General features: G+C 42.1%; 3 protein-coding genes across 9 annotated transcripts in view; 1 reads left to right on the top strand and 2 right to left on the bottom strand.

Moving 5' to 3' along the window:
• The window catches only part of bhlha15 (basic helix-loop-helix family, member a15), an 11,996-nt gene extending 9,193 nt beyond the window's left edge, over positions 1–2,803 (top strand). For 3 of the 4 annotated variants that reach the window (XM_040023212.1, XM_040023211.1, XM_040023213.1), the window contains one exon: positions 1,482–2,768. In XM_040023212.1, the coding sequence (XP_039879146.1) occupies positions 1,531–2,082 (552 nt within the window). In that variant the 5' untranslated portion in view covers positions 1,482–1,530 and the 3' untranslated portion in view covers positions 2,083–2,768. Of the gene's footprint in view, positions 883–1,481 lie in introns of all 4 variants that reach the window. The other variant, XM_040023210.1, reaches the window with a different exon arrangement.
• A 256-nt stretch (positions 2,804–3,059) lies between these two features.
• On the bottom strand, positions 3,060–19,673 carry tecpr1a (tectonin beta-propeller repeat containing 1a). 2 transcript variants are annotated; one of them, XM_040023203.1, is made up of 24 exons: positions 17,624–17,846; positions 14,837–15,076; positions 14,131–14,313; positions 13,922–14,044; positions 13,713–13,832; positions 13,256–13,430; positions 13,075–13,175; positions 12,503–12,604; positions 12,228–12,376; positions 11,544–12,139; positions 11,239–11,384; positions 10,998–11,153; positions 10,678–10,827; positions 10,385–10,542; positions 10,056–10,286; positions 7,944–8,040; positions 7,662–7,741; positions 7,486–7,542; positions 7,039–7,213; positions 6,278–6,413; positions 6,045–6,137; positions 5,793–5,899; positions 5,457–5,576; positions 3,060–4,335 (listed from the first exon to the last, which is right to left on the bottom strand). In XM_040023203.1, the coding sequence occupies exons 2-24, from the start codon at positions 15,059–15,061 to the stop codon at positions 4,192–4,194; spliced, it is 3,624 nt and encodes a 1,207-aa protein (XP_039879137.1). In that variant the 5' UTR covers positions 15,062–15,076; positions 17,624–17,846; the 3' UTR covers positions 3,060–4,191. The 2 variants fall into 2 exon arrangements, with proteins under 2 accessions (XP_039879137.1, XP_039879138.1); XM_040023204.1 differs by lacking the exons at positions 13,713–13,832; positions 13,922–14,044; positions 14,131–14,313; positions 14,837–15,076; positions 17,624–17,846 and adding an exon at positions 19,520–19,673 and having other exon boundaries at positions 13,256–13,327.
• The window catches only part of baiap2l1a (BAR/IMD domain containing adaptor protein 2 like 1a), a 26,557-nt gene continuing 17,982 nt past the window's right edge, over positions 18,104–26,678 (bottom strand). The window contains exons 8-14 of one of the 3 annotated variants that reach the window (XM_040023207.1): positions 26,576–26,653; positions 25,874–25,994; positions 25,360–25,573; positions 23,865–23,924; positions 23,603–23,759; positions 19,951–19,991; positions 18,104–19,851 (exon numbers count right to left, since the gene is read on the bottom strand). In XM_040023207.1, coding sequence (XP_039879141.1) covers positions 19,779–19,851; positions 19,951–19,991; positions 23,603–23,759; positions 23,865–23,924; positions 25,360–25,573; positions 25,874–25,994; positions 26,576–26,653 — 744 coding nt within the window. In that variant the 3' untranslated portion in view covers positions 18,104–19,778. Of the gene's footprint in view, positions 19,852–19,950; positions 19,992–23,602; positions 23,760–23,864; positions 23,925–25,359; positions 25,574–25,873; positions 25,995–26,509; positions 26,654–26,678 lie in introns of all 3 variants that reach the window. The other 2 variants (XM_040023205.1, XM_040023206.1) reach the window with 2 other exon arrangements.

The following is a 26,678-nucleotide window of genomic DNA, read 5'->3' as shown; positions in this document are numbered from 1 at the left end:
TTACATTAGTTAGCCAGTAAATCCTTAACATTTTGCTTGTCAACTGCAAAACGACTACACTTTCTAGAAATGGGAAGCAGGAAACGCAAAAATATCCCATCAAAATATTCCTAATTCACCAGGTAAACTGGCCAAACTAACACTGAAAGGGTTTCAATTAAATATTTTTTTCATCACTGAACTACTGCACACAAATTTTCACTGTTCTCAGAATCTATGCAAATGTCAGCTGGAACTTGTGAATGGTAAGTACGCATATTCAACCAATTATTTAGTTAATATTTTATAAAAGTACTCCACGTATTTCACTTTCTGAACTGAATAGTCGTGTTCTGACTGCTATTTGTGCTTTTTCTCAAATGAACAGCACAGATATTAAAGCACACAAGCCTGCAGGACACTTAGATCTGTCTCCCTAACCATGTTTATATAAGATGATCCCTGGATTTGAATGCTGCTTCCACCAACTACTAAGTATCGTTGGAAAACATTAGTGGGAGCCAAAGTTAATCTGAATCCCCCAAAAATAAAAATCAAAAACATCCAAGTATAAATGTAAGTTCAGTATAATTCTTGCACATCTGTGGCTTTCTGCAGCAACAGCAGCAGGTTGTTGGGAGGTTTCGGGTTGAGGGCGGAGCTAGCGGGGGAAAGGGCTGTCTCTCTGATTGGCTGAACAGCGCGACGTGTACATCTGTTAGCAACAGGTAGCCGTTCACGTGTGACAGTTATCTGTGAGCCTCGCGCTGATGTGCTGCTCTCGCGCTCCTTCATTCCCACTGCTCCTTTAATTGACTTTATGTCGCTGATCATGTCCGGCTGCATGCTGACGCCTTTTCTGTAAAAAGAAACAGGAAGGAGAATATTAGTATAATTTCCCAGGTAAGGCTTTTAGTTCCCTTCCATTTGTGTTGTGAGTGAATTTGACTTGTGTCTGCTCATCTTCATATCGGTCACAGCACTGCCGTTGGTGTGATTAAGCTGAGGTTAGGGAAATAATGACGATGATGGAGAAATACACGTTTTTTTTTTTATTGTGCGTACTTATCTATGTAAAACAGCTTTATCTGACAACGTGTGATAGTATAGTTTAAACTGTCACTGTTTGTAAATTCACATTTAAAATATATAATAGTAATAGAACCTCTTCTTAAATAAGTTTAGGAGCTGATGGTTTAGTCTTATTATGTGAAGCCAAACTATGCAGTGAGTTAAAGTGAAGTTAAAAAGCTTTGCTGTTGCTGTGAGCTGCCAGGTCTGTTTTTGTGAGTGTAACCTTGACATGGGTATTATCTCTGAACTGTGGGGTAAGAAGTGTGGAGTAACAGACCAACATCATGGAGTTTTCACACTGCAAGAGTCTGATTAGATACAACAGGATGCCAAGTTGTTTAAACTGGAGCTGACTGAAGGAAAACTATGAAGCGGGCCACTTTATATCCTTTTTTTCTTGTCCTTAACACTCCTATCTTGTCTTCCAGGTTTGTTGAACCTGAGATCTGTTCTGTCAGAGATAAGAGGAGTAGCAAGATGAAATCCAAAGGGAAGGCTGTGAAGCCATCCAGAAGGACCTGGTCTGACCCGGAGCCGGAATTCGAGCCAGACACAGAGCCGGGCTCCAGCGAGCAGGAAGGCTCAGAGGCCTCGGTCCGGATCCGTGGCTCCTGGAGGGGCTCTCTGAGGAGCGGCAATGGCAAGAGGCAGGGAGGAGGCCGGCGACGCAAGCACGGCTCCAGCACCAAAGAGCGCAGCATCCGTCGACTGGAAAGCAACGAAAGGGAACGCCAGCGCATGCACAAACTCAACAACGCCTTCCAAGCGCTGCGCGAGGCCATCCCGCATGTGAAAACCGAGAAGAAGCTGTCCAAGATCGAAACGCTGACCCTGGCTAAGAATTACATCAAAGCTTTGACCACCATCATCCTGGATATGTCAGGGGGCTGCCTGCCTGCTGGCGGGGTCCCTTCAGAGGCCAGCGCTGCCAAGCTCCTCCAGTGCTACCAGCAGCACCTGGAGGAAGAGGGGGAGGAAGGTCTCACCCAATACCTCACCAGCATGCATAGCTTCAGCCAGCAAAGCTAACAGTAAGATTAAAGCAAGGGGAGCCACCAGGAGGAGGGCTGGACAAATCAAACATTACCCACTTCCTACAGTCACACTCTTAGAGACGTTCAGCTGTGTTTTCTGTAGGAAGTGGGCTCCCCCCCCCCAGATCATAGACCTCTAATAAATGCTAGCAAGAGGTGGGCTGTGCAGAACTCCATGCAAAATATGGAAGGATTTTATACAGCAGACATGAAGAATGCAGACTGGAAAGTGAAACCAAATGGACCATAGTTGTGTAATGTATGTGCCCAGCAAAGAAGGGCTGCTTTTTTTCCACCCTCATGTTTTTTTTCTTCTTCTTGCGTGTTGTGGTTTAAACTGGGGAAGGGGATTGTTCTCTTTTGTGTTATCTTGCCATCTTCTTGTATCGACTCTTGAGAAACCTGCTCAGTGTAACCTCGAGCCATAACTGTTGCATCCATGAAAGAAAGACAACCAAGCAGAAGGCTTAAATATTGAGGTGTTGTTGCAAGAAAGCGCTCACAATGATAATCCACCCTTGATCTGAACGCGTAGCTCATTTCTCTTCTTCTGCACACAGAAGAGTTCTTAAAGGCACAGATGCTATTTAACGTGTATGTTACTTGCTTATCCCCTCTCCCTGCTGTGTTTCCATGTGTGTTTAAGCTGCAAACTTTGTGTGAAACATCATAACGGGGAAAAAAAACATTTGAGAAGTTGTTATTAATAAATACATGTATTTATTATTGACACAGTCTGTTTCTTTTTTTGACCACGCACAACATTCAGTATTCACAGATAATAGAGGATCTCACTTGCAACATTTACAAATAGTTCAGCAGGTTTAGACAGCGAAGGTGCATTTAAGCAGCTATTGACATAAACTGATGCCCGTGCATGATGTTTAGTAGTCCGTGTAATATAACAACTGCCACGATACTGAGTAGATACTAGTATTTTGCAATCTTGCAACAAAAGATAATGTTTTTTTCCCCCCTTACTGCTCAGTCATTCTACAACCATTATGTCAAAGGAAGTTAACAGCATGCAGCACTCCTGAGAAAGAGGAAGGTTCAGTTTGAGCGTTTCAGCTATAAGACTACAGTAATTTTCCTCTTTTTTACAATATTCACCAGTGTACATGCTTCATGATAATGATAGATTTTTTTTTTTAGGTAATAACACCAGAAGTCTTTGCACAAGGCATGTGTAAGTTTAAACCAGTGTAGGTGTTCTAACAGCTGCTACATCCTGGCACCAAATAGCAGTCCATGGGTAAACCTCTACGATCTGTCTAGAAACAATACTTGACTGATTAGAAGTGACTAATGCTAATTACACAGCGTGTTTTGGAGTGTAGTTTTACAATTCTCTCAGCCAGTGTCATTCAGCTAACAGTGGGTTCAGTTTACCTCACAAGCTGACTTTTTACATGCAATAATCACCCCAATTCTTGTCTTCAGAATCCAAAAGATGACATATAGATGCACATAAAAGTATTCAGTAGTGCCGATGCTGTGCCAGATCAGCAGACAAGTAAACAAAGATAAAACTTCAGATTAACTGGCCCTGTTGACTTGTTGCTCACAGGATAAAATGCAAAATAACACTCATTCTGAAGCTGGTGGTCCAGCAACTATTCAACTACAATTCAAGCACATTTTAAAAAATATACATCTTTCATATAAACCCCCCCTACCATCTTAACCATAACTTGTTGTGGTAATCTATACACAAAAACCACACATATCATGAACATCACATCCTGATTAATAAATTAGAACAAAAATGAATTAAGACCACTAAGTTCAATGGCAAAAGACTAACCGCACTTACAGAAACAGACACAAAAATGCCGTGACCATCACATGAATGCCTAGTACAAATGAAAAACAACACAGGGACAGATCAGATAAGCATGTTTGTCATCAGAGATTGCTCTGATTGTCTGAGATCCATTTCTCTGTTTCTCTGGCTCACAAGGTGTGAAAACTCCAACCTCAGGATTTAAGGATCACCTTGCTATTCCAGTGTTAAAATAAGCTGTGCTTTAAAAAAATACTACAAAGGTAATCTGAGTTTTGTTTCTTTTTATACAGTTTGTGTGCACAAATTTGTGTTTGTCTAACATCCTGAAGTACTGCTGTCGACCTCCGTGTTCCTGACTTCCAGCAGGCTCCGAGGGGATGAGGTGTCTGTTAGAGAGGGGAAACGGATGTGGGGCGGTTCTACAGAGTTCCCTCTCACTGTGATATGGTCCCATCCACCCTAAAAACAGTGACACAGGGGTGATAATTATTATTACTGAGGATAAGCTTGTTTACCATCTGGCTATAAGCACTAAACAAAGCCTTGAAAACTGGGAGCCACACCTTTCTGTTGTTGTTCTACTGCAGTTTGCACATGAAGACTGAAGTGTTCCAGCAACTAATATTTACTCTACTGTTGTTGTTTTTTTCAAACGGCAATAAGCTTGATATACTTTGTGTTGGTAATTGTAGTTTTCAACACCTCCCATCCAACTCATATTAAAACAAAATCCCCCATAAAAACTGCATATATAAAATGTGACCCCTCTTTTTTTTTAATGAAAAAAATAAACAAGCCAAAAGAAAATAATATTACAATTAGCATGTTGAACACACCCCAGATTATGTGCAGCGTTTACTTTACTTGAACAAGCTGCACAGGATGCTTGATGATGCTTTTTAGCATTAAAAAACAAGGAGACAAACTTCAGCAGATAACAGAAAAAAATCTAAGTCTGTGGGAAAATGTGATGTATAAATATATCTGCTGGAGACTGCAGTGCTCAAAATATCAACAACTACCAATAAACTGCTGCATTACTGTGATAACAACATGCCTTTATTTTGTTGCATTTCGGGAAGGACAGGATCAGTAAAAAATGGTGATAATTCACTCATGACACATATACAGTAGAGGAAATTATTGGACCTCATGTTGAATAAGTTTGCTCACTCACGAAGAAACAAGTAGTTTCTAATTTGTTATGGTAGTTTTACTTTACTGGAAAGAGATATATATCAACCAAAAATCCAGAAAAAACATATTACGTTAAATGTTATAAATTGATTTGCAAATCACTGACTGAACTAAGATTACAGATTACAATCAGTCCAGTCAATCGCAAATACTCCTGATCACCTGGATGGAAACTGAATTGCTTTCATATTGGAGCTGTTTTTCTGCAAAGGGTACATGACGACTTCAGCACACTGAGGATCTTGATAAATAAATCAAGATCATGTGTTTTTTTTGGTTGATATTCTTTCTCTCCACTAAAATGAAACTAGCATAGAAGTTAGAAACTGTTCAGAAACTGTTATTTTCCACCACTGTACAGTCATACTGTGCGGTTTCTTTACCCCAATGCCATAGTCCCAGGACTGTCCTTTGGGCTGCATGGGTTGGACTGCGAGTCGATGGCACACCGTCCCGCAGCTTAGACTGTGGCTGCCCTGCACCTTGTCTGCTATGATCCATACCTGCAGCCCCAAAACAAAAGCAACAAAATCACCCACAAATAAACACGCGGTGTGGTACGTGTTCCCTGAACTGAATCACTTTTACATTACAAGCGCCACAAATTAGAAAGACAAGAAGTCTGAACCTCCATGCCTATAAATATGTGAGGTAAAATCTGTTAACTGCATTCAGCTTTTAAGGATGAAATGGATGAAGGTGGTGCCATAATGTCCTACCTGGTCCAGAGGGCCTACAGAGACTTTGCGGACATTGTTAGATACGTGTTCCCAGGAGGAGCCCTGAGGGTAGCTGGGGGTCACACCCTGTCGGTACCACAGGTTACCTTGATAGAAAAACACCCACATCAGACATCTCGTAAAAAATATATACCAGGAACTTTAAACAGAGCACACTACGTCATTCATCTATAAAAGTAACTTATAAACCTAAGCTGTAAATAAAAATCTGTGCTGCGTTTTGCGCTTTACCGTTCTCATCTACAGTGTAGACCGATGTTCTTCCCACAGATACCTGCTTCAGCTTCTGTTTGGCTGGAGACGGGATGTGGTACCAACAATCTCCTGCAGAGGGAGACACCCGCACACATAAAACACAGGTAAAATGCATCTGCTTGAGTAAATTTTATTTCAATATGCAGACATGACAAATGCAATTAAAATTTTCAGCCTTCACTTTCAGTTTTCATTTTTTCCCCACTGACCTGCCGGGTTCTGTGGTGACACAGATCCCCTGTAGAAGGCAGATCCGTCCCTGGCAATAGCCCACACCTGGCTGGCAGCCCCAATGGAGATGGACTTGAAAGGCTGGTCTGTTCCCACGTGGAGCCATGAAGATCCCTGAGAGAGCAGACAGAGAAAGCACTGCCTCTCAAAAACCTGCTTCTCCATATTCAGATGTTCATAAACAGAAATAAAAGAAACTTTGGAGGTTTTTGGTCCATTGATAAACATCATTTCTTTTTTTTCCTTCTTTTTTTTTGTCTTTAGAAGCACTAATAAATTTAGCATAAAATAATACAATAATTATCTTTCTCCAAATGAGAAATTAAGCCAAATATAGCAACCCTAACTCTGGAAAATCTGCATGCTGCAAGCCGCTTTTCAACCCACAACCAGCTCCTATTCATGGAACGTCTGACTTAGTCAGTCATCATTATCACCATATCATATTTCTTGTCATTAATGCCTGCCCTGCTGATAGAAATTACAATCTTCTTTTGACTGAAGTGGTTGTATTTGAAATAAATGCAAATATCTCTCAAACTCTCCACACTAGAAGCCCACATTAGAACTAAAAGAACCTCCACAGTAAAAATAAGTGACAACGTGCTAATGCACCTCTCTGTACTTTGCGTGCATTTGTTATGCAAGCGGAAGAAATGACAATAAGCTTTAATGGTTGCTCTCCAAAGATGTTAAACCAGTTCATTTGGTGTCCGCTTGCATATTATTAATGACTCACAGCAGGCGTCAGGGCGGTGACTCCCAGTCGGCAAAGCACGTCGCCCTTGTTACTGATCGCCCACACAGGAACCATGTCCACGGTGCTCTGAGCTGCACATGGCAGGATGGTCACATCACTTAGTGCGATGGGGGGAACTTCTTGCCAAGGTCCTGTAGTGGTCAGTTTACACTTCCTGCGCATTAAGGCCAAATAAACAGGTGTCCTTGACAACAAATCTCTTCAGTTAAATACCTTCCTGCACATTATTTCAGATTTTCTCCAGAATTTAAAATTCTACAGTAACAAACGTTATATGATTAACACCATAATATATTTTGCTGATTATGGCCCATTTGTCCCAGTCTGATTAAAAAACAAACACAGGGATGGCAACTTTCAGAGTGCTGTGTACCTGCTGAATAAATAGTGCACAGACCAATAAGCCAGTGATGCTTTTTATAGTACCTTGCCCATCGCCTACGACGCACAAAGTCCTTCATCGTTTTATAGCCATGATATGACCTGCACAGACACATGGGGAAGCGAAAGAATGAATTAAAGGAAAGATAAATAAATCAAGATCATAGTTTGAACCAAGTGAAGCAGCAGGTGGGGTTTCAGGAACAGCGTATGAAACCTACGCTGGAAAATCAGCTGCATACTGCCAGCCTTCTCTGTCCGTCCCGCCAGACACGCTGTAGTCGATAGCCCATTCTGACACCTGAAAACAGCAAACAGGGGAAGTGAAACACTCAACGCACCTGCAGGTCTGGCCACACCCCTTATCTGTGATATATTTAAGAAAAGATAGTAGTATTTTTCAAACTAATGGTTAGAAGGCAAGAATAGCAGCTACTGTAATTATCACAGAGAAGGTTACAGATCAACACGGGGAATCTCCCACTGTGGGTGTGTTTGCCTACCCATGTCCACTGAGGGGAGGGAGGTTTTGTATTTGCTTTGGTGCACTCGTGTAGCCCTGAAGCATCACTCCACATGTAGCGGTCTGTTGGTAAGCCTCTAAAAGAAAGAATAGCAACGTTCAATGACAGAAAACACACACAAATCAAAACAACATGTGATTCAGCTGACTGTTAAAATATGTTGTCTATTTGTCACATCAGAGTGCAATGGCAAAGTTTTAAATGTTTCCACAATTGCTCGGTTTATGTAAAAATAATAATAATAATAATAAAATAAAATAAAGAAATCTCAAATGGACTTGATGAGATGTTGGTTTTTGGTGTAGCTAGGCAACCTTTCAGTACACTGTTCATCAGCTGGTCTTTGTGGAAACTAGGATCCTGTTTCTTTTCTGGGCTCCGTCTCCCCCCAAAATACAAAAATAAAATAGGAATCACACATATATTAATGTAAAAAAAACCCAACTAAAATCCACTGTTGTAACAGTTAAAGTGGAAGAGAATGGGATCAGAAATTCTCGATTAACTTATTTTTAGTGAAACACCTGCACCTGCTGGTGTTGGCAGGGAGAGACTAAAAAAATGACACCTACCTACTGCAGCTTTAACAAATGTATGAGATCTATTACATTTATTACATGTGAAAATTTCCCCTCTTTACAGTTATATTTGTCTGAGTGCAGAGGAGATAACAGGAGATGGGCTGTTACAGGAGGAGTGCTGGATAGGGCCCTAAAAGAGCATCAACACAGAAGCAGGACTGGTATGAGCACAGGTCCCACTAAAGGATGAAACCGTCACAGAGTCTGTTTTGGGCAGTTTTGCTCAGAAACATGCAACATACATGCACAAAGGAGCAAATACCGGTCCTGCTGCTGGGTTGACGCTCTGTCTCTCTCAAAACATTCTTGCAATTTTACTTATGCGTGTACTATGTTAGACAAGCTGTACTACCGGTGCAATGTAAATGCCAAAAAGCAAAACTAGAGTAAATTCAGTCAGGAGTGATCACATAAAACAAATATGTAGAACTGCCTTCATACATTTGTGCAATCACTAAAATTACAAACATCCTGTTTCGAGTGATGCTAAAAAATTATTTCATGCATTTATTTCCTCTAGGTTGGACTATCGTAATTCATTATTATCATGTTTCTCTGAAATCTCGGTGAAAAGCCTTCAGCTGAATGCTGCAGCGAGAGCACTGACAGGAAGCAGTTAGAATATATTTCTCTCGTACTGGCTTCTCTTCATTGGCTCCCTCTTAAAATCCTTTTCTAAAATTCCGATCTTAGAGACTTCACAGTATCCTAACAGAGCACATCACTCTGAGACTGCTGGCTTACTTGAGTTTTCAAGTAAGCTTTCAGGCCCCTCTTCTGTGCAACCAGGTCCCAGTTTGGATTTGGGAGACAGACACCCTCTCTATTTTCAAGATCAGACTTAAAACGTTCCTTTTAGGTAAAGCTTATAGTTAAGCCTGAACCATAACTTAGTTGCAATAGGCTGTAGTGGGTGAGTATTTCTTCTTCACTTACCTCTTTGTGTTTATATTCGATTGTATTTAACCATTAGTAATCATTAAATTATTTTGTCCCGTCTCCCTCCGCTCACCCCCCAAATGGTCATGGGAACGGCCGCCTCTCCCTGAACTTGATTCTGCTGGAGGTTTCTTCCTGTTAAAAGGGAGTTTTTCCTTCCCATTGTCACCAAGTGATTACTTATAAGGGGTTGTGGGATTGTTGGGTTTATCTCTGTATTACTGTAGGGTTTTTACCATATAAAATAAACCATCTTGAGGTGACTGTTGATGTGAATTTGTGCTACATAAATACAAGTGAATTGAATTGTTGCTTCTCCGGTGCACCTGCTCCTGTACTTGCACCAGCTTAGATTAAATTAATTCTTATGCTTCCTAAAAGGACAGATTGGTATCCCTGGAGTTTAACTGACTTTGTGTTACACAGTGGACATATTGTACAGCTAGGTATTAGACTGGATATTTCTGTGTCCTTGACAAAGCAGAATTAACTCTACAAAACAAATTATCGCATATATTCTGACAACACTTTCCAACAATAAAGCGACAGAAGCTCCACTCTTGCACAGTACCTGTTGGTGTAGCCAGTAACGGGGTTCCACCGCTGATTCTCATAAATGTAAACGCTCTTAACGTCCGTCTGGGTGTAAATATTATCTGTGCTGCTTGCCAATCCCTGGAAGAACCCTCCTCCGTAGCCCCCGGTGTAGATCCAGGCTGTGTGGTCAAAGCCGATCCCCCACACTATCCCAACACTGTTACACTCCACTATATGCAGATGGCCTCCAACCTGCCGCCAGAACCTGCAGAGAGGAAAGAAATATAGCTAAGTGGTTAGAATAGAAAGTCATATATCAGAAGGTTAAAGCCATCAGTCTAGTGACGTGCAGCTCATTCTTACATCTGGTCGCAGGGTGTCGGGTAAGGCACGGCCTCTAGGCCAGGTGAGGGCTCACTGACAAAGATGTCCCCTTTACAGGTAATGGACCAGATGGCCTGTTTGGCGGGAGGACCCTGGATCCCCCTTGCGTCACAGCATGACACACTCAACAATGCCAGCTGAAGAGGACAGAGCAGGCGGAGGGAGGCAAAGATGGAGAAACAAATGACATTTTTAGATGATATACATGAATAAATGCTGCATAGTATTACATTATTACTTTCCACTGTGCTATTTTTTCTTTCCATACCCACCCAATCATGCATTTCCAGCTCTGTGGCAGCCGCTAATCGAATAGGCCACCTCTGTTTGGTCCGCTCAGGAGTATAGATGGCAAAAGTGTGTTTGGAGTCATTTAGCACAGGAACCAGGATGGTAACTTCATTGATAAAGGCATGAAGGTACTGAAAGAAGTGTTAGCAAAGAGAAGTTGAAATATACAGTAAGCCTTCAGTAAGCCAGTCTGCTTTGGTGTTATGTCGCAGCCAGCAGTAAATGATAATCAAAGAAAAGTTAACACATGAAACTTAAGGAAGACACTTTTTTACTAAACAAACGCACACTTCCGTCTAACCTTCTTTTCCTCATAATAGTTGTAATAGATGAACAGGATGCCGTCCTTGTTGCCCTCCGGTCCTGAGAACTGCTCCAAGGCAAAATGAACATCTATCCACTTATGTGGCTTCCAGTCTCTCCACCACTGCATGCTTCCCTTCTTCACCCACACGGACTGCAACAGGATTGCATCAAGTGAACGAATCAAACGACATGCTAATGAAAGAAACGGGTGGTAAAGTGCATGGTTGAGAAGGTACCTGTTCTATGGCTTGTTCATAATGTTTGAAATTATCAATCTCTCTCCTGGTCCGCTCGCTGAGTTGCTCAAAGATTTGTTTTCGCCAAGCTGCCGTCTGGGCTGGACTGACTGACAAACTCATGGACTGGACTGACTGGACTAAGGCTGGATGAATAAAAAGACAAAAATAATGACATCAATGCTGCTTCATTGAAACTGAGCATAAGCACTGACTTATCATCCTTTTATACAAGTTACATGTTACTTAAAGTTACATAAAAATCTAAACGTTCAATCACCGGTGAGTTAGCTCACTGAACTCACATGCAGTGTTCACAGAGTTAAACCAGCTGAGCTGGGAGTGACTGTCCACAGAGCAGCCTCCTCCACTGACCCAGGCCCACAGAGGGTGCTCGTCTCCACCATAAGGATCCTCCATGGCAAGGGTGTAAGTGGCTACTGAGGACAAGCTGCAGGTGTCAGCTGAGTCCAGCACTGCTCCAGTTTGAGCCTGCTGGCTCTGTGCCTCCTCCAGATCCACATTACTCCACTGGGTATCAAGAGGGCTGGCAGACTGGCTAGGAGAGAGAGCAACACCAGCACAGGGGGCTTTGGCATCTTCTTCGTGTGAGATGGTGTCCTCCTCTAGGACAGTGGGAGTGGCTTTTCCAACATCTCTCGAGGTCTTCCCCGATTCTCGATCGGAGACGAGTTCAGAGATGAAGCTGTCGCTGGTGACCTTGGGGATACGGGGTTTGGGAGTGTCAGTGGGCGGGTCAGATGGGGCATCCACAAAGGTATCCGGGGAGGTGGAGGTGACCAGGCAACCGGGCCCATCTGCAGATCCTTTCTCTAGGTCTGATTCTGCATCACTTGCTACTGACGGAGCACGCACCTCACCACAGAAAAAACATCCGGCACTGAGAAACACAGACAGAGAGAGAATTAACTTTATTATTACATTTTTAAAAAGCTAACTAGAGTGTGTGTGCTCTGAGGCGCATCCACCTCTGCAGGCTGTTTGCGCTGGCGCTGGAGTGGGATCGGTCTCCGTCTCGGGGAACGGTAATAGCCTTCCAAGTTTTCCCACTCAGCTCACTTGAGGTCACGCCTTGTCTGAAGTACACAGCTCGGTCCTCAGAGCTGATAGCCCACACCTATGAACACCAGCAACTTTCAGAAAACCTCAGCATGACTGCATCACTTGCAAACATGCAGTAATAAAGCCATGTAGCAGTCCTTATAAGATTCCCAGCAGTTACACTGAGGACACACTGAATCACCTGGTCGTTCTGTCCTACGTTGATCATGATCATTTCTCCAACCATGCTGATCCAGCCGGAGCCACACGGGTTATGAGAATTCACGCCACGCCTGAACCACACCTGGTAAAGCAGGAGTGTAGAGTGAGAGGTATTCTGAAGACATCGCAGGTTTAATCCCTGCAGTTTTAACAACAAGCTGTTACAAGCCTGTTTAACTATGTTTAGACATTTTTCATGTTGTGTCAGTCACAGTGTTGAAATTAGGAGTGAACTGTGAAGTGCCAACACGGATTATTAAAGTAAAAGATTGGCAGAGCAGCTCCTAATATTTGTTTCTGTTCTTTTACTTCGCATTTGTTGGTCTTTATGCTCCATTTACTGAGCTGAGGAAAGAAATAAATCTTCATTATAAATAAATAAGTGAAACATTTGAAAGCTTTAGCTTGGTCACACTGCCAACTTTGCACATTCAGCTAGTGCAAACTGACAAACAGAATTAGCCACTGACACAGGAAAATGCTAAATCTTGGAAGTACTTCCACTGATTAAAAGCAGATTTATTTTTTAACGTGATTGCAGCACTTTCTTACTTTATTGTCCTTCGTCACAACCCAGACTACGTTGTTTCCCACGGCTACGTGTGTAGCTCCCACATCAGAGCTGGGAGACTCCACTATTGCCCAAGAGGCACCTGGATTGCAGGAAATATTAATTCTCAAACATTTACTCAGAAACACTACGTCACCCTCTCATCAGTGAGCCTATCTGTACCTTTAGGGCAGTCTCTGCTTATGCCCTCCCTGACAATGAGCTGCCCCTCCCAGAGCACAGCCCAGACCAGGTCTGCTGGGCCACAGCTGATCTGGACCACCTCTCCAGGTAGAAGCACCTCCTCCCATGAAGCGCCCTCAGGATTATGGTGATAGATTCCCTCTCTAAACCACACCTGAACAGAGACAAAGACAGATTCCGAAAATTAAGAGCTGCTATCAAACAATTTTGGTGTGACACGAATGTATGTGTGAGACAGGATCATTTTAAAGTAGTTAGCATGCTGCTAATGTCTAACTCTGCTTTTAATAGCAAATGATTTGAAGCATACACAGTTAATAAACACAAATTACTTCAACAGTCAAGAAATTCTCAATCTGAGCATATAGCAGCATAATAACATTGCCACTGATACCTAAAACAAGGTAGGTGCTGCCCTGTATATATAAATCTATACCTTGCCCTGCAGGGATACAGCCCACAGACACAGACGGCCCCTGGGTTCCTCACTAATCTCCCAACCTCCACAGCTGATGTCGCTGAAGGGATCTGGTAGAGTTGTGTGCTGTGAGGGGATCTGCCATGCACACAAGGAAAACAAGAACTTAAAATGCACATTCACCCATCAGCACTCATTACATGCATATGTTATGCAGTAACACCCACCTTAGCCCAGGTGTCCATTGCTTTGTACTTCCTGTAGCGGAGCCATCGCCTGCGACGGACACAGGAGTTCCACTTCTTGTCTTTAGTATAGGTGGCAGGGAAATCGATGGCATAGGTCCATCCCTGGAAACACAAACATCTGAACAGGTCACACCAGAGAAAGGAAAAAAGGGCAGTAATTGAAGCAGACACGCATTTTTTAAACTCACCCCTTTCTCTGTGGGATCTCCCTCAAAGTTTTCATCCACATACCAGTCACCCTCCCACTCCCAGCTGCTGGAGGGCAGCAGGAAGCTGTCCAGAGGTTGGTGCTGCAGACCTGTGACGTCGCTCCACTGCCAGCGGTCGCTTGGCAGCAAACGTTCAGAGAAACCGTCTACGGGATTCCAACGCTGACAAAAAGTTGGGCAGAGAAAGTGAACTGCGTTAAAGCCGGTGGTGTTGCCTTTTATTTCATATTAAGGGAAAACAAGAGCACTTTTAGTGAGATATCCCATGAAGATGTAGCCACAAGAATGAAAATGACTGAGTGTCGACCTAATGGGGATAATCTGAAAGAGCAGTGTTAAAAAAAGGTTTCGTGATCTTGCACTGTGAGAATTTTTTCCCATTAAAAACTGGTTTAGGATGCTTCTAAGGTTCACTTGTTAAAGCACGTAGCCTAATGGCTTGTGGATTTAGCAACAGAGAAGTGGGACTCTGCCATATGAGGATGCTGAACATATAATGGGGAACTTTAACTTTCAATTTTACTTGTGCAATAATAATAAAAAGAAAATGTATTACAAACTTGCTTAAAGACAGACAAATAATGTGGGTTCCTTATTACATATTTCTTGGCTTTTACAAGAACTTATTTTAATGTAATTACAGTCATTAAAGAATGACAGCCCCCAACTAGTCACAGAGACCCACTTGATTTTCATAGGTCTCCTCTTGGTAGCGGATGGACAGGTCGGAAGCGTGAACGTTCAGGTAGATGTTGTTGTCGCAGGCGATGCCCCAGCAGCACTGCTGTGCCGCCGTGACCCGCTTGAACTCCATCTGGGCATCGCGGCACTGATCCCACTGCTGCCCCGCCGTGGACAGGCCGTAGACCCGCCCGTAGACGTCCACAGCCCACAGCAGTGAGACGGGCATGGCTGCACCTGGAACCTGACGAAGAAAATGGGTTAATGCTGATAATGTGGCTTTGAAATTACGTTGTACAATTTCCCAGAATGAATGGCTATAACACTGGGACGTGTACCACAACATTTGGCATCAGCTGCTGTGTAAATATGCTGAAGTATGTGTTTAAAAACACTGGGCCTCATAAAAATGTTTTGGACATGGCAAAAATAAGCAAAATTGGCTCAGAGATAGGGTTGGACACTTTAAGCAGATCAGTAAAAACTCAATTTGAATCCTTCACAGTTGGTCCATGCGTGGACTTGTACGTGGAGCCGGCAGTCTAGAACTCCCACTTCCTGGCCGTCTCCTCTAGCTCTCTTGGGAGACACCATGGTGTTCCGATGCCAGCATGGGATTTGTCCCTCCCTTTTAGACATGTGTGAAACACCGTCCTAGTCAGATGGTTAAAACACCTTAAATCCCCTTGTAAAGGAGTGAGTTCCTGACACTTTCTCTAAAGCTGAGCCCAGAGACACTTTGGAGGAAACACGTTTCAGCTGCTTCTATCTGCAATCTCATTTTTTCAGTCACTCCAAACCATACGTGGCTATAAATAAAAGCAGGAACATCGATCAGCCAGTAAAACTGACAGTTTTGCTTTCACAGTAAACTGTCTCTTTATCACAACAGATGGATACAGTGATTCTACAATACTGCAGACACTATACCGGTCCATCTGTCTCCCCCACCAATCTCCCCTCACTGTATCGCAGTGCATTATGATTTTATCACAAGTGATTCTTTTCTTACTCAACACTATATCTTATATGAAAAAGTGGGATGGTGTTCTCGAGCAAATCGCAGAGAGCAGCAATGTATGATGTTTGTTTACAAGGCTCTGCTCCCAAGATTCCCTTAGCTTACCATTGCTCCTTGATTGAATTTAAACCAGTACTTACAATGTCAGTTCATGGGACATTTTAACATTGGCTGTACCTCCTGATCAGTCTGAACTTAGAAAACCTGGATTGAAATACTTCACTGCTGATAAATAATGGAAAGAGCTACAAAGAAATTTAAAAATGCAGCTGTACTCTCTGATTTCAGTGGAATATTTTAAATGGTTGCATCTGTCTATCTGCAACTACTTTTGCATATCTTTTTCTTAATATGTGATCATGTCTTTTATTATTTATCTGTCTCAATTTTTGAATGTTTTCTGTACTCAGGCCTCTCGCATTATCCTGCTGTTTCCATGAAAGCATGTACGTGGTCTATAACAATGCTTAGATATGTGTTATGTGTCAAAGTAACATCCACATGGACCCAATGTTGCCCAGCAGAACATTTCTCAAAGCATCAGACTGCCTTAGCCGGCTTGCCTTCTTCCCATAGTCCATCGTCGTATCAGGTGTTCCCCAGCAAAACACCCACATGCACCTGGCCGTCCACATGATATCAAATAAACATGATTCATCAGATTAGGCACATCTTTTGTGGCTCACATGCTCACTGGTGGTGCTTTCAGGCGTAGACAGGGGTCAGCATGGGCACCCTGACTGGTCTGCAGCTATGGAGCCCCATATGCAACAAACTGTGATGGACTCGATTTTGTTTGTTTGCTTCCCCATTTTTATTGCTTCTAACATGTCAACTATGAGGACAAAATGTTCACTTGCTCCCTAGCATACCCACCCACCCACTAACAGGTGCCATAATGAAGAGATAATCAGAGTTATTCACTTCACCTGTCAGTGGTCAGAATGTCATGCTTGATTAGTATAAATATATTTTTCTTGACCACTGCATATCAAGCAAAGCATACTACATAATTTAAAATGAGCAGGAGCCTGAAGACATAACCCACCAACAGTACAGAAGGAAAAAGCAGGCCACAATTATACACAAATATGAACAAAGTGTGTGTGGAAAATAGGGAGATAAGGGCCAAATGGCCTCCTTAGAGAACAGTTGTTTACCCATCTGTAAACTAGTTGTTTGGATCACGCGCTGTAGTGGCGATGACCTTTGCACTGTGTTGCTCGATGTCTTCTCAGCGCAATTTGCTGACCCACATTTAACACACTATACGTGTGGCATTTGTAATAACCAAGCTTGTATGTGAAATGTACACAGATGACAGAGTGGGCTCTGGGCTAGCTAAGTAGGAGCCAACTGTTTCACAGCATCTCGTAACAAGTAGGGACGCTGCTGCTGCTACAAGGCGTATCCTGTCACTCACAGCTGTACATGCAGCACACACCAGGTTGATGGTAACAATAAAATACATAAACATATCACACACACACACACACACGTTTGAAGCGACTGCGCTTGTTCACCCGTGGGGCTTACTACCAAGTAAAGTACGTAGCTACCTATTAGCAACGGTGTAAGATTAGCTTGAAATATTGGACTATTTTCTGTAGAGGCGACTGACAGGAGAGGGACATGTGAAATGAAATGCCCCCAAACGAAGGTGTGCAGTAAAGCCAGCTCTATGATTTAACGATGCTCAGCTTGTTTTGGTACAGGCTTACGGGCTTAGCCGGATAGAAATAGCAAACTGAAAGAGTTCAAGCAGCCAACCTTGAGCCTCCTCTCATAAAGCGGATGTCGGCGGTGGTGAGAAGTCACAGCTGTTCATTCATCCAGTGGAGATGGATCGTAAGCTGTCCGAATCATTCTGTGTGCCGTAGCTGCTCACTCACGGCAGAAATGATTCAGTTTGAAACAGGAAGTGCTGTTACTTCTGTTCCCACTGGCAGTTTCCGTGGCAGCAGGCGCTTGTAGAGGTGCTGTTTAGCAAACAAGCAGCAGAGGGCGCTGTAAAGCTATAATTCATGTTCAGGCTGTTCAGGAGTAGTACTGTGCAAATATCCCGAGCTCTCTTGTATTTATATTTTGCTTCTAAGGAGCCAGACTTCATTGAGCAACAGTTCTCCAGTCTTTCTTTGGGCATTGGCTGCTTTTTCACTTGTTTTCACCCCAGTCCTTAAGTTATGATTATAATCACTTTCTTTCATTTCAGCTAACAGACAGTTAAATTAGCGAGAAGACAACAGAAAATGAACATTCAGGCTTTATGTTTTATTGAAAAAAAAAAAAAAAAAAAAAGGACTATCGGTCAACACAGTGGCAAGGTACTCGGAAGAAAAGCATGTTTCATTATGGCAGTGTGATGGGTTCACTTACATCAGTGAGTTAATACGATTCAATCAACTGTCTTATGAATCACTTGCTCATCATACAGCTGAACTCAGAAAAGCAAATTCATGGGGGAAAAATTCATTTTCCTCACAAAATAACACTTTGAAGATTTCAAACAATGAGTTATTTTACTTATGCACATTTCAAATGATTGCTGTTAAAGTACATTCTCATTTTGCATAAACTGTGTTGTGCACAGAAGCTACATATAACAACTACAAAACAAACAATGAGGAGTGAAATAATTCCCTTCATCAAAAGGTCATCTTATCCATTTAATATGCAAAAGCAGCAGTCAGGCCTAACAAAAAAAAAAAAAAAAAAAAAAAAAAAAAGTAGCATCCAAGGCTCGGACTGAGCGTGGTGACTGCTGTGTCTGACTTTTGTTTACAGATTTATTAAATATTTCATACAAACTTATTTTATATATAAATACCTTTGTCATTCAAAACTGTGACTTAGTGTTTTTGCCTTTAATCCAATGACAAACCCCTTCTTTCCCAATATCACTCTCCCTTCATTCTCACAACTAAATACCTCGACAAATTTAAAAAACAAACAAAAAAAAAAAAAAAAAAAAACACACTAGTAAAATAACTAGTAAAAAAAAAGAAAGAACTAAAGATACAGATATTTTGGCAAGTCAGGAAGACAACGTGTATGCTTGTCTGTTTCATCAGTATCAGGTAGCAAAGGTTTACATCTGGATCTCATCCTTTTTCATTGAAACAAGCCTGACCGAGTGTCTTACAAAGCAATAAAGAGACCGGTTCATTCCAAAATGAAAACAAAGACTTCATCTACCAAATAGCATATCAGTAACAACAATTTTGTAGACAACAATACCCCATCAGCCTTTTACGACTGAGGAGCAAAAAGCAATCGTCGTTCAACCTGTTTACTTGGAGTAGCTGTGTATGTGCACTTTTTCCTGGTAGTGACAGAGGAAAATCTTCTAGTGGATTTCTCTGGACTGCTTTAAAGACGCATGACTGCAATTCAGTGCAATTTGATTACTTTGATAACAGCCTCACTGTTTACAGTTTTCTGTCTCCGCTCAGTATCAGCAGTCATATTAAGTTCCTGGTAAACAACGTAAAGCAAATACTTTCTAATGGCACTGCAGATCACATGGCGGCTTTCACTGCAAAGCAGCCACAGGAAATGCAACACGTTCACCAATTTAAATGCTACTTTTACTAAAACGATATGGATCAGAGGGAAGTCTAAATGTTCATTTTGTTGTGAATGTTTACTTGTTACACAAACTCAAACCAGAAGAGCACACCAAACACTTTCTTTGTCCACAGTTTTTCCACAATTCCCGCATCTCCAAATGTGGGTTATCGTGTGGTGGCTGATGATAAAACACGCGCTGGTACTGAGGAAAAAAAACTAGCATGCAGGCTAGTGAGATGTTGGGTTGGGGAGATAGTCAGTGTGTCGCAGAGGGGGTTGTATGATTCCAGTACAAGAGTCCCCTGAAGGCATAACAGCGGTGAAGAACCCCCCCACCACCCTAATAAGCTTAGAGTTAGATGAGTGGTGCAGATCTGTCATTTGTGACAGTCGGCTTCAGCTTGACCATGGCAAAGGGGTTCCCTCCTCTGCGGAAAGAAAATGAACAAAGATGTACGAGGTTATTGTCAAATAGAGTTTTAATTAGTCATATGGATATGTGAAAATCTGCCAGCTGTGTCACTCACGCAAGAAAAGGAGCCTTTGGAGTCCCGTTGACTAAAGAAACCTGTTATTAAAGAAAAAGCAGAAGAAATGACTCTTTAACTTCAAGTCACCAAGATGGAAACAACACAAAGTTCAACAGGCATCATTGCAATCTCCAAAAACTGCCTCCAGCTATTAAGAAAGCACTAGTTGTCGGACTAGTTTGATCAGACTTCCCATCAACAGTTGTCCCCCCCCCCCCGCCTTCCTTTGACACATAATTACACCACAGAACTCACTGAACCTGGAATCTAGACAATCTAGAAAGGCTGGCAATTGAAACACTTTTTTTTTTTAACCCCCCTCTCACCTTAGGGTGGTGATAATCTTACTGCCAGCAGAGTGAAAGGTGAGCATGGAAAACGACGAAGTTCAGGAGCAGAAATCTCTGAGCTGCATGCCCCGAGGGCTGCCGTAGTCTCACAATATGTCCCGTGACAAAACGTTTTAAAATGAACCATCAGTGGTTTCCGTTTTTCATGGTAGATCACATCAGCTCATGCAGATAATTTTATTATGTGTATGAGAAGGCCTTTTTTGTTGTCGTTTTTTGTAGGAAACAGACATTACCCATCTTTTCCCCTAGAGAGCAGGCAACACCAGGTGTCAACAAAAAAAATGTGACAGTTCTTAAAGCCACAGACGGGCTTTTAAGGCATTACATTCATCATTCATAGTTTGAAACATCCTGGCTTTTTTGTAGTTCTCAAACTTTTACTTCTGATTAGATGAATCACAAATAAATGAGCACAGATTTGCTTCACAAAGAGAAAACCTCAATCAAATTTGTGTTAAAACAGAATTTCTTCTCCAGTTCAACTGATTATGTCACAAAAAAACCCCACCCTAACCTTGCTTAAAGGTGTCCTGCAATCCCCCCCCTCAAACAGCACAGAATATAATTGTGTCCAAAACAGACTGATCAACTATGATGTAAAGTGACCCCTGACCATTGTGACTGTGCACTGTTAGAATAATGCACAGCTTTTCCTTTGTCACATACCAGGCAATGTACACACCCCCATGGCAACAGCACTTCCTAGCAGTGGATATGGTAAGAAGGAAGGACAATGTGTTCCTTGAGACACTCCTGAGTTGCTTTTGTAGTGGAATACAAACTAACCCCACCTCAAAAAGCCCCAGATCCCAAATGAACTGATCGTTTTTGGGATGTGCTGGAAGAAGTCCCACCTCCCACAATTCACAGGACACCCAGGGGGTTCTATTATTGTAACTGATAGCTAGCTGATGGGGCTGATCTGAACATAAACACTTTTTTGGTGGTAAATTTGTAGCTCCTACATTCTCAAACAGGATGTAAAATTTTGGGGTACGCTGAGCTGGTATTTCCCCCACTGTCGTATATTTCATAGTGAAACCCTGACGCAGCAAACTCAGAGGACAGTACAGACAGTCCAGAACAGAAAGGAAGGTGATGAGAAAGAAGTGTGCCTGGGCTTGCCTGCTGGCTCAACAGATAGTTCATTTCCAGTCAGGCAGCACAGCACAGTCACAAAATTAAATTGAGACTGTACTCTCTCATCTTTTATGCTTCCCTCTGTAACTCTTCTCTAGTCAAGACCTGTCTGGGAGTATTTTACCACCTTTTTCTCCTCTCTGATTTGTTTTACACTTTTCTTCTAGGTACCGCGGTCATGCCTGTATCTGTCAAAATTACAAACAGGCCCCTACTGAATGTGACTTCTCTGAAGATTAAACATACTTCGTGGAAACTATAGTCTTGATAAATATAGCGCATTTCCTTGAACCTTGTTTACAGAACACAGGTGTGCTTCTAGCTGTGCCGTTTCAAGGGCGTGGAGCCGGTGACTGCGCACTAAGGAGATGTTGATAAGACGCGATCAGTTCGACTTAAAGGTTCTGCCTGCATGATGGCATTTATGGTGCATGTGTGGAGTGACGACTCAGCAAGGGCACGTGTCCCATCAGGAAGAAATAACCTTGTGTTAAAATGATGACTAACTCCACAAACTTCAGCCATTAAACTTCGCCAATGAGCAGCAGCCGGGGAGAAATGCATGTCACATTACAGAGCAGCTGCAGGATATTAGCTTTTATAATGTCTCTACAAAGTGCAATGTTTGCTGAAGACTTAAATATATCAAGACTCCCACGCAAACTTTGCAGAAATTCATTTTTGTGAATCACACGGACTCTGGTGGTTCTTTTTCTTTATCTCCAAGTAGCCTAGAGTTTGACATGTGGTTCAGAGTGGTCCAAAGTGGAAGAGAGAACCACAGCCGACCAAGAAAAACAAAACAAAAAAAAAACAAAAAACCTTTCTTTAAATCTGACTGAAATCAGTAACTAAAAACTTGCTTGTGCTTGAGGCACAGCTGTTCTGAACAGCATACCATGTCGTATTTGACAATGCTTTGACAAGTACTGCATTCTGGATTTTTCAGCAGACTAACTCCTTTCTGTTCACAGACTGGGTGTCAAAACTCAACAGAGAGAGGGGAGGGCATGTGTGAGATATGGGGTTGCAGTTAGCTCAGACCTATTTCTAATAGCAAAGAGGGCTGAAGATGACGAGCAGCTACTCTTTTTGCTCCAAGCTTTCAACCGTCACTCTTAGCTGTTCTTTGTGTTGGTGCCTAATATTAAACTTTACAGCATGTTAGTATCTGATGGAACAAGGCCCATCAAAGAAAAGCCCTGAGGGAAGGCGTGATTGGTGCAAACAGACTACTTTTATTGGACTGGAAATCGACATCACCTCCCTGTTTTTAAAAGGTGGCTCAGTGAGACGCTGCTTGAATGGACTTGAATGGCAAAGGCAGGTCTTGCACTAGCTTTCAAGGCACCTGGAAATGATTACTGAATTTGCTGGATAGATCATGATCTCAAGGGGCTGTTTTTTGCCACTGCGGAGTATTTGATCATTTGTATAGGTCTTTTTTCAAAATAAAATTTAAATGAAATATTTTTAAATGCCCAGCATGTCAGCATAACAATATTAGCGCTTAAAGGAGACACATTATGCTCATTTTTCAATAAAGCTGTTTTAGCTTCCCTTGGCTAGCTTTCCTGCAATTGGCTACCTCTCACAAGCAAAAGGTTTCAACAGCAGCTTCTGTGCTCACACCAAGAAATGTGTGAATTAGACCGTATCAAGGATAGCTGCAGCCATACAAAGCCAAGAGCAGAAATGATAATGTGAAAGATTGTTATAAGCAGTGTGAAATACACAGAAAAAAAGTATACTTATTGTTTTACAATGTAATGGAAAACTACAGAGCAGATTCAGAAAAAATGCTGAGTAGCACACTCACTGAACAGCTTCCCTAAATGACAACCCTGATCATCATAATAAATCAATCATTTGGGAAATTGCACAAATTCCATACATGCTTGTTGTGTTACAGCAAAACATCCAGTGTAAAGGCATGTTGTTTATCAGTTTTCTTCTAGAGCACGTGTTCTTGGTAATACCTACAAAACTCAAATTGCTTAACTGCAGCACTATTTCAAAGCATTGCCGCCTAAAGATACGTCATATCAACCCGAATTATCAAAACATGAGGAAAAAAAGATATCAGGTCACGCTCTGGAAATGCTCCTGATACAGCTGATGACAGGTGGTTTACTTAATCGAGTGCTGATACTGACCGTGTTTACTGGCGAAGGCATTGAGAGGATGACTGGGCGGGAGGGGGCGTCGTCGCTGTAGTCTGGTGGTGGCAGCAACACTGTTTCGTCCTCCTCCTCCTCAGTCTCTGGCAGGCTAATCGTACTAAGACGATGCACCGGCGTGCCTAGATTACTACTGAGACACATTACATAAAGCTTCAGTTATCCAACAGCAGCTGTGAAATTTAAAAAAAAAAAAAAAAAAGTTATTGATTCAATGCTTGGCTCTGACACCTCTTACCTATTTGATACCACCGACTCAGTGTAAGTTCGACAATAAGATGAGGGAAACCAGCCCCGCCTGGGAACAGAAGCACATCGTTTCATCTTTGAAAAACGTCAAAATAAAATTACATAACGAGTCATGCAATTTCTTAGCAGTCATCTGGAATCCATCACGATAGAGAATCACCGCAGCAGACAAAACACTTGAATGAAATTCTAACATCAGACACAGAATAGAAGATTTTGTTCACTAAGACTCCAAAGTTGTCTCCAAGTCACGTCTGGAGAAAACGATGGCTTATCAGACCAATGCAGTGGATTTGTTGCTAAGAAACAGAAAGCACTGATTTCTCCCAACACGGCCTCTTCTTGGGGGAAAAAAAGAAAAGGGAAAAAAAAGGCCATTGACTGCATTAAAATCACTTGAAATTAAAAAGGCCGCTTAATGCCACACACAACAAGCAGATAAGGCTCGTGTAAATTCTTTCAAAGTGGGACAAACGCAAACTGAAAGCACTCCATAATCCTGCATGATGAGCCCTAAGTGATCTGGCAAGGATGAATATGAACATAATTATACACAGAAGGAGGGTAATGCTGCTGCAGCCACATATGCAAACACAGCCTGCTGTACATAAACAAGCCTGATCCTTTGTACAAGTGGATGCAAAGCTAACAGGTGCTATGTTTGTCTAGGGGAATAAAAAGCAGGGAGATCTTTCATTTAGCACCTGTGAACATTTTTCCTCCTTCTCTGGAGGTGACACGTAATCACAGCTGCTAAAAAGGTCTGGCTTCATTGGAATTTATAAAAGTTCCAGCTAAAATATTTTCCTTCCTCGTGTTTGGGGAAGGAAAATGTTGTTGTTGTTGTTGTATAATCTACATGAGAAGATGCCTCCCGGTTTGTTTTGGGGTTTTTTGCGTGTTTGCACCCATTTTTCTGCATGTGTACTTGAGTGAGCTAAGATCAGGCTTTACGACTGTCGTGTTGAACATACCAGACATACTCTGTATTTTGAGGCATGTGGTAATAGCACGACAAAGCAGCAAAAGCACAAAAGAGAAACTTATACTGTCAGCTGAGTTACGACTGCTACGTCTTTTTTGTAACGGAAGTATCATTCCTGTCTTAGGTGTACCAACAAGTTAACATTTTTTTTAAAACGCTAAAGCACCCACTGTAGCTAAGATTATGCACTTGACTGGTAGGGACAAGAAAACAGAATTCAGTTGACTGCAATCTGCAATTCACTGACATCTAATGGTGAGATTTTACAAACTGTACCTTTAATGTTTTGATATTGCCTAAAAATTAATAAATAAAGGAATAAATAAAAATAATATTCAACTAGAGGTATTTGGGATTTGTAGACAACAAATCTATTTAGTGAATAAAATGAACGATACCCAGATTACAAAATGTAACTTTAAATGAGATTGTGGAGACTAAGCTCAGGTTTTCTTAGCCGTCAACACAGCCCTGAATACAAAAGCAGATGAAGACTCACTGCTGCGTCTTCTCCAGCTCTCCGTACAACCAGCCGTCCTTCTCGTCCTGGATGAGCAGAGTGATGATGTCGCCTTCATCGAAGCTCAGGAGCGTGTCGTTGTTGCCTGCTGTGTGAGGGAAAATGGTTCTAACCCGGAACTTCTTGCTCACGTTCAGACCAGATGACTGGGATGTAGATCTCGACAGGCTGCCATCTCCAATACTGCCCTGATCTGGAGGCAGAAGAGACTAGAAATGAGACTTTGTCAGATTTCTGTTGAACCGTTGTAAACGAAGTTTTGTTTTGTTTTTTTTAATTTGGGGGAATGGCTAGCTGTTTCTGCAGCTATTTAATGGACAGCTCTGGCATGAGAATGTTTCCTTTACACATATACAGGAAATATGAGCGAGTCTGGCCTATTTTAGACAGAAAAAAAATAAAAATCACACATCATGTAGATAACAAAGTTGATTTAGTCTTCACCAATAAAGATTATATATTTATTTATGCAGTTCACATAAGCCAACTTTACCTGAGCTGTGGTCTGAAGAGGAGTTAAATGGAAATGTGGGCTCTTGATTAAACATGTTGGCAAGAGGGCTGAACTGAGCTTTGAGGGGTGGTGCTGGAGGAGGGCCAGAGTCCACATTGACCTGAAGAGATCACAAAGACTGATTAGCGGATGCATCAATATGACAAAGTGAATTGGCATTATTCAGATCTCAACAGGTCCTTAGTGCTATAATCAAACAGTCACACAGTAAATGGAGTTTATGTTCTTCCTCCGTGCGAAGCACTAAACAGCTGTTGCCTCACTGGACCTTAACACCACACAACAGCAACAACACATCTGAGAATTCCTGCTGATAACAATCACCCATGTCTTACTCCTTTACACAACAGCTTTCATCTGATACAACAGATTTCATTACTTTAACAAGATAAACTACAACACAACAACTTGAGAAGATAAAAACCCCGCAGGGCCAGTCTTTTACAAATGCTTTGTTCTCCTTATGCACTACAGCATGCTCTATCCTCAGTTTTAATCTAAACTACCCCCATGGTACGATGAGAATATGTGATAGAACAAGGTAATACATGACAGAAGAATGCTTAACATCTACAGATTTCACACTTACAAATCAAATAATAAAATCAAACTAACCCTGTTACAGTGATCAACCAGCGGTGATTGTTGTGGAACGACGGACAGCCCTTCTATCATGCTCACCACAGAGTCTGGCACCTTGGTGATGTCGCTGCACTTTTCCTGCCAGGTGGGGATCTTCACCGACAGTATTTCTTTGGCCTGGAAGCACCAGAGAATGAGAGCA

This window comes from Simochromis diagramma, unplaced genomic scaffold (genome assembly GCF_900408965.1).
Source record: "Simochromis diagramma unplaced genomic scaffold, fSimDia1.1 OVJJ01000208.1, whole genome shotgun sequence".
Classification (NCBI taxonomy): Eukaryota; Metazoa; Chordata; class Actinopteri; order Cichliformes; family Cichlidae; genus Simochromis; species Simochromis diagramma.
The sequence above is the reverse complement of the archived record's forward strand: the minus strand, read 5'-3'. Positions and strand labels throughout refer to the sequence as shown.

What these genes read in the sequence shown, in the direction of transcription:
- tecpr1a (XM_040023203.1), bottom strand. Translation starts at nt 15,061, where the DNA reads ATGCCCGTCTCACTGCTGTGGGCTGTGGACGTCTACGGGCGGGTCTAC. An exon ending in CTGTATCCCTGCAGGGCAAG is followed by an intron (nt 13,431 to 13,712) that starts GTATAGATTTAT and finishes GTCTCTGTTCAG; the next exon opens with GTGTGGTTTAGAGAGGGAAT. An exon ending in GTCACCACAGAACCCGGCAG is followed by an intron (nt 6,138 to 6,277) that starts GTCAGTGGGGAA and finishes CTCCCTCTGCAG; the next exon opens with GAGATTGTTGGTACCACATC.